Raw genomic sequence first — 14,946 nt, forward strand, 5'->3', positions numbered from 1 at the left:
TCACAGAACTTGGGCTTGTCTTTGTTTTCCTTGGCTGGGGCCTTGTTGATTGCATGAACATCGGTATGACCGCTTTTGCTATCGTCCATGTTGAACGGTTTGTACCTTCTAGGCATATGCCTGGGGTGACGATTGTGTCGCTGCTGGTCGCCATCTTGCCTTCCCTATTGGGCCGAGATTGGCCGCGACACCGCCTCCTCCTGCCTTGCATATGCATTGGCTATAACTTTGAAATTGACCTCCTTTCACTCTTCCCCTTCGATTTGCCTCAGATATTTTTCAACACGGAACTTGAGTTCGTCCCGGGATCTGGGGACAATTCCCTGTATCTTCTTCGATAGGGGCCCTGGGAGTAAACCTTGGGCGAAAGCTCCTGTTACCAGGAAGTCTTTATGTCGTGGAACATTCAAGGTCGCCAGCATGAATCGATCATAATATTCACGAATCGATTCCCCCTCTCTCTGCTTGCATGCCATTACAGAATTAGCATCCCCTGCCTTTCCTCAACTGCGTTTCCGGTTAGGGTGCAAGGAAAATAAGTGCAGGTGAAGCAATGATCCATCTTGAGGGATATCATCGTCCATTCATAATTGTCAATGTGTTCGTCTGGGTCTGTAGTACCGTCATATTTGGGCATGTGTGGGATCATCGTCGTGTGCGGAATCTCGTACTACAGCAGGTCGTGGCTGAAATTAGAGTTGGCGCTTCGCATGGGGTTGTCCATGTATGAGTATGACATCCCGCCGTAAGCCATGTGCTGTTGAATTTGGTATGGGCTTGCATACATCTGGTTATGCATGGCCACTGGCGAGATGTACGGCTGATACTGCGGTAGATTTGGCGCTGGCCCAAATTCCTGGATTCCGCACTGCCCTGCCGGGGGAGCCATATGCGGGCTTGCTCCTGTATACTATTGAGCGTATGGGGTAAACGGTTGAGTCGTTTTCATGAAAGGATTAAACTCGAGTTGTGATGGGAACTGAGCGCTACGTTTATAAGAGTCGGGCCCCTGGCTTGTCGAGATCTGGCCGCCTGTGGTTTGCGGTTTGGACAGTGCATGAATTAGATTTGGGGTGTGTTGTACAAACGTGTTGAGGATCGGTGGTTGTTGTACATATATTGGCATGTGGGGCAAACCTGTCATGGTAGCTTGCGGGTATAAAATTGGGGAATATTGTGGCTGTGGTTGAATGGTGTGCGGGATCCAAGTCCTAATGCCGGAGGTGTGTGGGAGAGACTGTTGTTGCGAGATAGGGGTCTCTGTTTGTTGTGTTGCAACAATTTGTGGAGTTGCAGTTACGATTGTAACTTGTGGGATTGGGTTGGTTGCAGGGCGCCATAGGTTGGCCGCGGGGGTTGCTTTCGTCGCTATTGTGGAGCTCGGTGGTGTTTGTGAAACTGGTGTGAGGTTTGATGTATGTTCTTCCTGAACGAAAAGTTGTCCTCCCTATAGTGACTGCATTGGACGTATCAGCCTTTTCTCCGGTATTCCAGACACTATTGGGATTTCACCTGCCATTGTTGCTCTGTGGATTTGGTTCGTGGGTGTATCGTTCTAGAGATACGCCTGGATGGTGCCAAATGTTGTGATATGACAAAGGATGGATGGGTCAAGATTTCCGGTGAACCTTGTGAAAACGACTTCCCCTGATATCATCGTACAAAGCAGGAAAAAGATCTTTAGTCGACGTCCGGGAGGGGATCCCGGAACGAAGCTCTGACGATCTAGTTAGTATGAGATCTGAGAGAGATGGTTATTGATTACAGAAAAGAGAGCATTTCGTCCCCTTCTTCATGATGAAGAAGGATCCTTTTATACCCGTGTCAGAGGCGTGGTTCTCAAATGATTCTATTGCGTACTCTCTCGTGAGGTGCGACGTGGCGGACCCATATCGGAGGGTCCTTCGTCACGTCTTTTGCCTCCTTCTCCCATTGGCTGGAAGGAGATCTTCCAAATATTTACGAAGATCGTGGCTATCGTCTGATGGGCGAGTGGGACTCTCTGATTAGTCCCACGTCTGCCAGGGTATGATTTCCAGGAGAAGGGGTTAAGGCGCGACTCTGCACCTTAACCACCTTATCAGCGCCCCTCGTGTTGGCGAAGGCCCGAACTTGGCTTTAGACTGGGTTCTGACCAGGCCAAGCCCGGTGTCACTTTGACTTCTGATTTGACGTTTCCCTGAGGGATACATTAACAGTTTCAGTTTCCATACTTTTCATTATTCCAGTGAAGCCCGAAGGTCCCTGAGGCCCGACCAGTAGTAGCTTTTGAGTAAAAGCTCTGCGTGTTCAATTTTCGGACTTCTGACAGAAGAATCTATGTAAGTTAAGCTACACTTATATTACTTTCTATGTAACTTATATTTATATTCATAGTCGTTATTAGGAACCTATAAATAATATTTATCAGTGATTCCAGGTCAAATTATTGATTGATCTACTTACGGTAGAGGTGTTTAAAATGGTCAAGTTGTCTTGGTTGTTGGATTTTAGAAAAGTTATATGCCGAAATGATCCTACCTCCCAAGAGTCCTGCTTGGCTAATCCTTATTTGATATAACTCTCGGTATGCATTAGGGTTAGCGACAGATCTAACTTTCATTATCAGATTTTCATAGGAACTGATGAGCTATAGTATTCTACGTTAATATCTGTTAGACAAGTTACCCGTTACGTCGGGGGGATATCTGCCAATTGTTAGAGTAATTGTTCAGGTGAGTTATCTCACTATATCATGTGTTACAATATATATCAATGTATGTTAGGAGACATGAGTTAGTAGAGTAGAGTCGATGGTATAACCTCTATGTGCATGTATTAGTGGAACAAAATGTTTAACCTCTATGTTAGGTTAGGTATGTCGGGCGGGACCTGCCATGTATGTTGGGCGGGGCCCATTAAGTATTTGTGTGGGGCCCATTAAGTAGTTGTACGGGGCCCATTATGTAGTTTGGGTGGGGCCTATTTGTATGCATGTATATGTATTGTGTTATATGGTATCTTGCGGAACTCAATAAGCCTAGTGCTTACCCACTTGTTTATAAATCTTTTTCAGATACTCATTTGAAGGGAAAGGTTCGACTATACACACACACATTCGCTACATGTTTTCGCACAATGTAATCACACTCTGATATATTTTAATAAATAAAAATGAAAAATTTTGGGTTGAAAAACGAGACGTTACAAGTTGGTATCAGAGCCCTGATTTTAGTGAACTGGATGAACACTCGTTTGATTCCAGACTCAAACTAAGGATCCGAGTAATTAATAAATCTTTTTCATAAAAAGAATAATACAAAAAGGAAAGAATGTGATGCGTACAGTTAGCCAGCTCAAAAAGGAAAGTGATTCCCAAAATATCCATATTTGTTATGTTTACTGATATATGAAATGTTAGAAGTGCATGCTAGTATGTAGGCTACGGATGTTCTTAAGAATTGTCGGTTAGAATTGTCTCACACTTAAGATGCCTTATAACCCAATGATTTGTTTGTTATTTGCTGCTTAGAACTTATATTGATGTTGATTAGTTATTTGAAAAAATACGTTAGGTTGCATGTTCCTATAATTAAATATTTTTAGATTGTCTGATTTGGCGCTATTGTGCAACTCTCGTTTGAATCTAACCGTCGTAGTGTCGGATCTTTCAGTCGACAGACTGTTTGATTTTAGAGGAACGTAATCGTATTCGTCCAATAATTAGTTAATATTAGTAGAAGTTCTTCCTCAGCTAAAGGTAGAAAGAAGCGAAAATGAATCCTAGAAGGATACTCTAGGAAGTTTAATATATGCTAGATAAGGCATATATTCATACGATAAGGCGTTAGTAGAGACGCAAGATCCGAGTGAAGTGTAGGAAAAGAAATAATTAGGTGCGTGAAACATTGTGTGTGTGAAGAGACCTATCAATAGTAGAGTGTAGTGACTTGGAAACCTTTGAGCAATTCTTGGATCTAGTATGGATAGGTCTGGAAGGTAGTATAGGCCCGTACTACCGAAAGCACATCATCCATACAGGAATCAAGAAAAGCCAAAAAGTTGCTAAGGGATTGGAGACGAATCGGATATCATTTTGGAGTTAGATTCGTGTTAACCTATTTCCATTACGCCTTCAGCATGGTAATGATCATGAGAGCAAGCGAGTCGGAATATGGATCTGAAGGGTCAAGACTAAGCGAAGCTAAGATACACGACCAAATAGAGGTGGCAGTATCAGCAACTGTAAGAGAGATAATTCCAAAAATGTTCGGAACTATTAAGACTGAACTGATAGCTTTGTTTGATGAACACTACAGTATCTTTGCCAGTACCGCGACCACTGCAGCCGTTGTTACTGCAATATCATTTGGAGAAAAGGAAATGCCCTATCGAGAGTTCAATAACACCAAACCTCTTATGTTTGATGGTGTTAGGGATCCGATTGTTGCCATGAGATAGATCTCGGATGTAGAAGGATGCTTTTACACTTGTGCTTTTATGGAAAACCTGAAGTTTAGATATGCACATAATCTTCTACGTCTTGGAGCAAAAGACTGGTGGAACTTTGTCACCAAGAACTATTGACCCGCCGAGAAGAGAGCGGTGACTTGGGAACAGTTTGTTGAGAAGTTCAAGGCATAGTATGTTCCACCAGTAGAAAGGGAGCAAGTCAATCAAGATTATTTTTCACTCAAACATATCACTAAAACGGTAATGGAAATCACCAAGATGTTCACTGAGAGAGCCTTGATTTTCCCAGAATACACCTCATCGGAACAAGTACAAATGTCTCAATACATGAGTATGCTCAAGGATTATATTAGGGAGTTCGTATAGAACAATCGATACAAGACCTTAAAAGAAATGCAAGAGCACGCCAGGAGAAGGGAAATTGAGTTGGAGTGTAACACCCAAAATTCAAGCCGATTTAAAACTTTTAAAAAACATTTCAAACCATTAAAACCATTACAACTTTGTTTTCAAAACGTGTAATATCAGAGTTTTTCCAGAAACATAAACAAATCATGAGGAGTTGTACGATCACGCCTTCGCCTTGCCGTGATCCCCTGATGTACCTGAAACAATAAACTGAAACGGTAAGCCCGAGAGCTTAGTGAGTTCCCCCAAAATACCGATACACCGCACATAGCACATATATAAACAACAGCATGTACTGGGTCCACAACTTTACAGACTGGATTACCCCCTAGGCCCACAGTGTGAGCTGGATTGCCTTACGGGCCCACAACTCACATCTGGCTTGCCATCGAGCCCACAGTACGAGTCTCCCTCAGGTCGTAACTGGAATGCTGTCGAGCCCACAATACGAGTCTCCCTTAGCTCGCATCTGGAATGCTCCCGGGTTTGTTGGTTACCGCACGGAGCAGTATCACCTCAACCCATACCACATAACATGTCCACATATAAACATAACCACTATGCATGAAAATAATCATATAACAACACAGGTAGTCCTACAGATCTACCTAACTGGCATAACCACTAGCATGTAACACTAACTCATATTCAACATCTAATACTGCTAAAATAACATAACCAATGGGCCGGCCTTGGTGCCTTAGACCCCTTAGTATAGTGAGGATAACTCACCTCGCAACTGTCATCTGAAACTTGAAAGCTCAACTCCCGGATCACCACCAGAAACTCCACTACCTATATCTGACACATCACAAAGTTCATAGGTTTCCAAGATACTCCCAGAAGTCCAATAGTCAACCCTTGCCCAAAGTCCAAGTCAACTTTCAAGGCCAACAGTCCATGTTAACCTCAACTCGTCGAGTACCCTTAGCTACTCGCTGAGTTCTTGGCATGACTCCCCAACTCGCCGAGTCACTCGAGTGACTCGTCGAGTTCCTAGTGTCAGTGGTCGTAACCCCTTGGCCAACCCGCCGAGTTTTCCCCTTACAACTCGCCGATTTCATATGTGTCCGAAGGTTGGGAAAACTCTAACCGACTCGCCGAGTCATTCGACTGACTCGCCGAGTCCAAGGCAATCTTCATCGGACTCGCCGAGTTGTTCATCCAACTCGCCGAGTACAGGACCATCTTCATGTGGCTCGTCGAGTTGACTATGCAACTCGCCGAGTCTCTTCAGGCCTTCATCCATACAGTCACTTTTTAAGCCATGCAGCGGCTCCATATTGCAGATCCAAGCTTCTAAGGCATGTTTATCACGTAAAGTTGCAAACTTTACGTGCATGCAAGGCCCTAGAGACTCTAAATGACCAATCTAAGCTTCTAATGGAACTTTACATCTTAGGAGAGTCTCATTCTTCCAAGATCCGGAAACTTTATGGACTTAGTGACCCAAGAGAGTTCAGATCTGAGGTTACAACCTCAGATCTTAGCTCAAACATAAGGAAGGCTTCCTAATTATTTAGAAAAGCCCTAAAATCCACCCAAAATAGATCTAGAATGAAAATAGGTCAAGGTAACAACTTGATACCTTCCAAAAGATGCTAACTGAGGTAGATTTCAGATCCCCACTCGTTTCTTTCTTCTATCCTCTTTCCCTCCAAGCTCTTCTTTCAAAGATCCACTTTCCAAAGCTTAAAACACACAAGAATGAAGGACCACACGGATTAGGGTTTTCTGGACTCTCAAGAGACTGCAAAGAGGCTGAAGGAGGCTTATGATTCTTTAAATAGGGTGCAAAACCCCGAGATTTAGGGTTTCACCTGTCAGCTCCTACTCGTCGAGTCCCTTCTTGGACTCGGCGAGTAGGTCACTAAAATACGTGAACCAACCCGCTGCTACTCGACGAGTAGGGCAACCAACTCGTCGAGTAGACCTTGGAATCAAAGAAATTCTTATTTAAATTAATACCTGAGAATCGAGGCGTTACATGGAGACTCAACGAAAGGAAAAGAGGCACTATCCAACTCTGTCTCCACCAATAACCTAGAAATTCAAGCTTGACATATCAAGGTCTAGAGGACAGAGAGGTCCTCGGTGTGGCAAGTGTGGGAATTCCCATGAAGGAGCTTGTCGTGCTTTGATATGCTTTAAGTGCAGCAAAGAGGGACATTATAGCCGATACTATAAGCAAGAAGCACAGGGAGTGCTTGTCTATTTCCAATGCAACAAGATGGGCCACATTAAATCCCACTGTCCTCTTCTAAACGCAACAAACTCAATACAAGTTCCAGCATCGGCGACATTGAGGATAGCCAACGGACGACATGGTGTAGTTGAAGCCCCAAGGGCCAAAAGGTGAGCCTTTCAACTCATGGCAGAGGAAACAAGGGAAGCACCAGATTTCGTAGATGGTTGTTCTTCTGATCGAGGAAAAGGTCAAACATAAATGTGATCACATCGGAGAGATTAAAAGTGCATTTCGATTTATCTAGAACCCTATGTAATAAGTGTATGATGATGAGGTTATAAAAAAGATGGAATGTTAACTTTATTATATCAAATCAGTACATTTCGAAACAACATTATGCTTGTCACGATCTTATCCTTTTGGTCGTGCTATGTGAAGATTACTTACATTTGGCACAAGTAGTAGTACTACAATAAGAAAATCAAAGGTCATTGGACATGAAAAACATGAGTTTCTTCAAAGTCAAAAGAAGCTACATATTTCCTAGGAAAAGCCATCTTATACTTTGGCTAGTTACGATAAATAACAAATGATGTGTCAAACCCAAGTGGGGGAGAACCAAACCTTAAGGAGAAAATGCAAAACGTAGTTCGATTTTCAATTTTGACGTCAAGGTCCAGGAGAGTAGCAACATGAGTAGGTGGAAGTTGTTAGCTTCATTTTCGTCAAATGAGTAACAAAAGAAGGAAGTCTTCTATTAGATTACCCATAGTCTATGAGTTCTTGCTTCTCGGGGGAAAGGTTAGTCTTTCATTCCAAACGTCTGATAGAAATTAGGAAATTGCCAAATTCTCAGGTGCGGTTCAAATAGCCAAGATAACCATATAGGTTTGTGCCTTTGAGGATGTAAGACTTATCCTCACAGCAGAGGATCATGAATTTAATAAGTAGTGTAGTTGTCATAGAGTATGTCAAGTAAGGGATACACCAGACTTAGGGATTTGATTTCAAACATAGTAAGAATTTAGTTAACCCATGCCAAAGGATTTTATGCAGTAGGATCGACATCAAGGGATAGAGTTTTTTAGTGAGTACGAATAGAAACCCATAGGAGAAGACCATTTAAAAAGGATTGTGCCCATTAAGTACATGGTAATACTTCAGTTTTATATTAGGCTTCAGAATAGACTACATATTTAGTTTAGTTATTCCGTTAATCTATAAGCATAATAATTAATAGAAAACTAGGATCGAATTTCAACGTTCATAGGTTGACATAGTGCAACAATTAGACTTTAGCACCCGTATAGTATAGATTAAGGACCTCTAAATCAATTATAATCTCAAAAAATAAAAAGAAAAGATATGTTGTGATAAGTAGATATCAAAGAAGGGTAATGACTACGACAGTTGGATGATGGTTGTGAGTCTGTAAGACCACCAAAAGGTTGATCGTGAGTCTTCAAGCTCGGGGGATGATGACAAGAGCGTTCTGGAATCATAATACCAGTAGTTGGATAAGTATCACGACATATCATGAATGCATTGCTCGAATAATAGTTATACCTCGATATAGATAATGTAGTTAGTGTATGGTCAAACCTTATGATCTGATGAGTCAAACACTACATGTTGTCCACTAGTGCTAGCGCCAGCGCCATCATCAACTTTATCAGCGAAAACATGACCCAATGATCTTAGTGATCGTTTGTATATTAGGAAGATATTATTTGTATATATAGAATATATATCTGTTTCGTAATCTTAGTGATTAGAATCAGAACTTTACATAGATTAGTATACATCCCTAAAATAGTGAGATCTCCTTTTCTATAATCGTATATATTTTACTATTAGGGTTAAACCCTAATAGAACTTTGTGCCTTGCTTTGTGCGACTATTCTCTTTGTTAGAACATTTTCTTAGTGAAAGCATCTTTGTGATCATCTTGTTCTTCTGTTCTTTGTTTGTTCTTCATTATTCTACTTGAGTGTATCTGATCGATAAAAAACTTCAATTGGTATCAGAGAAGGTTTACGATACATTCAAGTCATCATGTCTTCCTCATATAATCCAAGGTCATCTGCTATTAGCAAGATCACTCCGTTCAATGAATACAAATTCAATCCATGGAAATCAAAGGCTATGGATGTTCTCGAGATCATGAACTATGACATGCTTGATGTCATTAACAAGGGTCCTGTTGTCTCTATGCATCGATCTTCCAATGAGAATACATCTTCTAGTGTACTAAAGTTGAAGTCTGTGTTTGGATACAACAAGGAAGAGAAAAGAGTTAACCTTGATGTAAAGGTATAGATTGCTATAGGAAGCTCTCTTTCGTATCATGTTTATCGATTGGTTCAAAACTGTACAACTGCACAAGAGATGATGAATACCTTATCAGTCCCTTTTGACAGAGAAGAGCTTTCTAATGATAACGTTACAAAAGTTAAGTGTCTCATGGATCAAATCAATGAGTCTCATACTGAAGTATCAAGGGACAACATCAGTACCTTTGAATCCGACCTCTCTCAAGCTGCTAAGGACTCTAAGTATCAGGATTGGGAATCATGTAAAAACTTCCGTCAACTACACTTCTTTTGAAAAAGCTGACATGTTTGATTATTTACGTCTTGATCTCTCTATCTCTAACAAAGAAAAATCCTCTCTCAAAATTTAACTGAAAAACCTTGAAGAAAAACTTTCTTTCATTGAGAATTCTCTTTTTCTTTTGAATAAGGAAAACTCATGTATCTCATAACCAATAGTTTTTTTCATGCTAAAAAGGGGAAATCTATCGATCATGCAAGAAGCATTCAACTTATTTTAAATAACTGGGCTTCCTCTCACTTTAATGTCACTAGAATTATTAATGATCAAATTCCTGATCTATGTGAGAAAATTCTTGGTGGTGATATTGAAGGTTCTGTTTCCTTACTCAAAAAGGTCGAGACTAAACCAACCTTTTATAACGTTGTTGATATCGAGAAAGATTTTAAAACCAAATTTTTCAGTACCTATTACATAAATCAAACCCTGATTGATGCACATTGCATTACTGACTCAAACGGTAGCACTAAATGTATATCTCGCTTACCTGCTCTTGATCCTTCTCATTAACCTCCTCATTGTGACTATGTTTTTCCTTCCACTAAAATCTTGCTAAAATTTCCCATCTCCGATGGCGAATTTCACTCCGTAAATGAATTTCTCAGCATGTTTCCTTAATGTTCTGTTAGCAACACTGAATTTGGAGGTCAATCTAAACTCTCTCCTTTTGATGATTCTTTCATCTCCTCTGGGTCCCATGACAAGTTGTCATCCGACTACACCATTGATAACACTCCTTGGTCGATAACTAAAGCAGGAGCTTTCAAATGAAATAATCAAGATTCCTCAAGTTCACCAGTAAAAAGAAATCAAAGTTCTAATTCTAAAAGAAAGAATTCTTGAATCAAAGTTTGTTACCGTTGTGGTGATGCTTCTCACAGAGTCAGCGAGTGTACTTTTGAAGAAAGATCTAATCGTGCTGACAACATCATTGCTTGAAATAAAAAATGGATTAAAAAGGGGAAATCGTTAAATTGTCTCCCTAATGCTTGTTATCAAATTCTCCCTTAAAAGACCCATTGCAAGATGGGTCAGTGTGTACTAACTATATATTTTAGTATTTTAGGGTAACAAACATATTTGGTATTTAGATAGTGGTAGATCAAGACATATGAAAGACAGGGTTCAAGTCTCTTATGGATGACATTGATAGAAAAGATGGTCCAACTGTTACATATGGAGACAATGGGAGGGGAGCTACAGAAGGATATGCCACTATCAAATGCAAGTTTGTTGTGTTTAAAAATGTATCCTACGTTAAAGGTATTCAACACATCTCATCTCAATCAGCTAATTACGTGACGTTGGCTATGAAGGTCATTTTAGCAAGAAAGAAGGAAAAGTGACCGATCAAAAGAATGTCGTTGTGCTGACTGCAAACCGAAAGAATGACATTTATGTTCTGAACATGTTTTTTGCTGACAACTCACTTAAGCACTGCTTTTTCTCTTGTGTTCAATCACATCTAAACTGGTTGTGGCACAAGTGACTATCTCATTTGAACTTCAAGAAAATCTCAAAAATTTCTGAGAATATGCTTGTAAGAGCAATTCCTAAGATGCAGTTTATTAAGGATAAGTTATGTTCAGTGTGTGAAAAGGGAAAGAAGACCAAGTCATCATTTAAGCCAAAGTCATGTTCCTCCATCACCAAACCTTTTCATCTCCTTCAAGATTTACATGGGTGATTTTTCAGCGAAAGAAAAGCCATGTTGCTGATGAGATGATTTCTCTTATTAAGCAATGGGAAGTTCTTCATGACCATAAAGTCAGGCAACTACGTAGTGATAATTGCACTGAATTCAGAAATTCCTCCTTAGAATACTTTTGCTTAATCATAGGAATCTCTAAGAATTTATATGCTGCTAGAACTCCCCATCAAAATAGTGTAGCTGAAAGATGAAATATGACACTCATTGAAGCTGGGCGAACTTTGGTTGTTGAAGCTGGTCTCCCTCTATCGTTCTGTGTTGAAGATGTAAACACAACATGTTACACTCAAAACCACTCCATCATTGTGAAGCGTCATGGGCAAACTGCTTATGAGTTTCTCAAAGGGAGAAAACATGACATCTCCTACTTTCATGTGTTTGGTCGTGTTTATTATATTGTAAATAAGAGGGGTCAGCATTTGAAGTTCAAAGCTAAAGCTAATGAAGGAGTGTTCCTAGGATACTCTAGTGTGTCTAAGGCTTTCAGAGTGTTCAATCTTTCAAGGCAAACTGTTGAAGAGGCTACTCATGTTACATTCGATGAAGACTCATTCATTCATGATCAGATTGATCATCCTTCTTCCATTCTAAGTGAGCTCATTTTCAGTCCATCAGATCCTGTCCCTAAGTCATTACAAAATGTCACTGAGATTTTTGTTCCCAACATTGATCTGATTATCAATTCTCATTCTGACACGAAGATCACTCACTTTATGATTCTCAAGCTATCATCTATGAAGAAGTTGAGCCAACCAACTCTTCAAATCTAGAAGATTCTGTAAATGAAAATGAAAATCATAGAATTCATCATAATCATCCTGAAGCATAAATCATTGGAGATGCCACTTCTGCGATTCTCACTCGTAGCAGAGTTAGCAGTAACTTCTGCATGTTTGTGAACTTTGTATCAATTATTGAACCAAAGAATGTTGCTGATGCTCTCAAAGAAGCTGACAAGATCAAAGCTATGCAAGATGAGCTGAATGAGTTTGAATGTCATCGTGTGTAGACCGTGGTTCCTAGGCCTCAAGGCATAACCATTATTGGTACTCGCTGGGTGTTCAGAAACAAGATGGATGAAATGGAATTGTTACTAGGAACGAGGCAAGACTTGTGGCTCAAGGATTTTTTTAGCTAGAAGGTTTGGATTATGATGAAATGTTTGCCCCTGTTGTGCGACTTAAAGTAATATGACTGTTCCTTGTCTTTGTATCTAATGTTTACAAGTGTTTTCTTTTTCTCTATCCTCTCTCTCAGGTCAATCCATTTCTTGCCTTCTATTGATCTGCATCTTTTCTTTCTGAAATTAGAAAGACACGGGGTCATGAAGAATGTTATAATTGCTCTGATTGATAAGACAAAAGTAAGCATCAAGTCTTCTTCTTGTTGACAATACCCTCTTTTTTTCTCCACTCGCTGTCATGGATGCAAACAGTCATCATAAATGCAATGGGTCTTGTTTCCATCTACTGACTCATAATATGGTAAAACCTCGAGCACTCTTGTGTTGATCTTGTCAACTCGATGGTTACACAAATTAGAGCCTATTAACTCATTGGTTACAAAGACTTCTTCTTGTTCTTCCTTTGTTCTTGGTGAACATGAAGCTTGGAATCCATCCGCAATACCTCAACAATAAGGACATTTCCTCTTTGTATATTGTAAATTGTGTTTTGTTTTGATGCTTTTGACTATGTTTGTGTATTCTTTTATAGAAAATGTTGAAGGGAAGATATCTCGAAGAAGGGAAACTGATTCATGAGCCTTTAAATCAAAAGATTTTTAGTATCAGTTTTTATGATTCTCCTGAAAAAGGCTACGCCCACGTCTTCTGGAAAAGATGTATATTCCCTCTTTTAATTATTCATTTGTTGACCATTTCTCACATTATTATCTCTTTACTATTTTCTCCAACACCATATTAAATGAATTGATGTTGATTTTTGAATTCTAGACTACAACTTAACTTCATGATACGCAAGATAAACCACTTCTCGTTGATAAGTTTACATTGTTTATGATTCACATTGATTTCACCTCAACATGATTGAAACATTCCATTCTATCCTTAACTTCTTCTTTATAAAACTTAACAATTCACTATGATATACCACACGCTGATAAGAGCTTGAAAAATATGTTTCGATGGTTAAGCTATGTAGCGTAGCTTATAACACGCACCAATACATTCTCACCATACATTCTTCTTTAGAATTTTATGATTCAGCATATGAAGCCAGACGCTGATGACAATTCAAATACTCTATGTCGATGGGTATATCACATTCCATGATGTATTATACGCACCTACCCATTCTCTCCTAACAAATTTTCTATTATAGAAGTTGATAATTCACTGTATCTACCATACACTAATAAAACTTCGACATTCTTTGTCGATGGGTACATTTAAACACCAAAATGTATTACACGCATCATACCATTCTTATTCCTTTTCTTATAATAAAAGAAGTTCATGATTCAACATATAAAACCATAGATTGATGAAATTTCACAAGAGTATATCAGTGAATGATAGTACAAACCCATGCTACCAGGATACAAAACAATCTCACTCACTTGACAACTACAACTTTGATCCACTGATAATACAATTCTGATACGTTGACCGCTTCCATAAATAATTCAATATTACTGATGTCAAAAGGAGGAGAGATTATTATATAATTAGACGCAAGCACTCATTTTCTCAAGCGGAGAAACTTTCAAGACGCTTCAAGACACATTCAATCATTTTCTCAAGGGGATATTGTTTCGCAACACAATAAAGTTCTTACTCTTAGGGGTAGCAAAAGCAGAAGAACTTAAACTTTCAAACTTACTCTTAGGGGGAGCAATTGCTGGAGAATTTGTTGGAGATTAGTTTTGACATCATCAGATAGGGGGGATTGTAAGGTCACACTTTACGATCTAATGAGTCAAATACTACATGATGTCTACCAACGCCAACACCAACTTCAACTTTATCAGCAACAATGTGACCCCATGTTCTTAATGCTCGTTTCTATATTATGAAGACATTCTCTCTCTATATGTAGAATAGTTATCTATTCCATAATCTAAGTGATTAGAATCAGACATTTACATAGATTAGTTTACATCCCTAAAATAGTGGGATCTCCTTTTCTTTAATCATATATATTGTACTATTAGGGTTAAAGCCTAATAGAGCTTTGTGCCTCACTTTGTGCGGCTATTTCTTTTTGTTAGAGCATTTTCTTAGTGAGATCATCTTTGTGATAATCTTGTTCTTCTGTTTTTTGTTTGCTCTTCATTATTCTACTTGAGTGTATCCGATCGATACAAACCTTCAGTTAGAGCCTTATGAGAGGGTTATTTATGAACTAGTGTTCATTATAATCTAATAGGTGGGAAGCTTTATAATGAGTCTGTTACCAATATCAAAGTATTGGTTCCAGTGTCTTCGAGACAGAAAAACCGTCATAGTAGTTTTGGTTAAAATCCAGGATGATGGAACTCCTGAACTAGGTAAAAGAAACCAATTGCAAGGTTTTAAGATATGTCATGAGCCTTTTAGCGGCATATTCCGAAA

General features: G+C 39.4%; 1 protein-coding gene across 1 annotated transcript; it reads left to right on the forward strand.

The window, feature by feature from the left end:
- The first annotated feature begins 11,566 nt into the window (after positions 1 to 11,566).
- LOC145126541 (uncharacterized) lies at positions 11,567 to 12,142 on the forward strand. Its single transcript, XM_079061889.1, has one exon. It carries the CDS (start codon positions 11,567 to 11,569, stop codon positions 12,140 to 12,142), a length of 576 nt encoding a protein of 191 aa, XP_078918015.1.
- The last annotated feature ends 2,804 nt before the right edge of the window (positions 12,143 to 14,946 follow it).

This window comes from Lactuca virosa, chromosome 7 (genome assembly GCF_052849685.1).
Source record: "Lactuca virosa cultivar CGN04683 chromosome 7, Lactuca_virosa_CGN04683_v6, whole genome shotgun sequence".
NCBI classification, from domain to species: domain Eukaryota; kingdom Viridiplantae; phylum Streptophyta; class Magnoliopsida; order Asterales; family Asteraceae; genus Lactuca; species Lactuca virosa.

Excerpts from the sequence above, each read along its gene's own strand:
- LOC145126541 (XM_079061889.1), top strand. The coding sequence starts at position 11,567 with ATGACACTCATTGAAGCTGGGCGAACTTTGGTTGTTGAAGCTGGTCTC.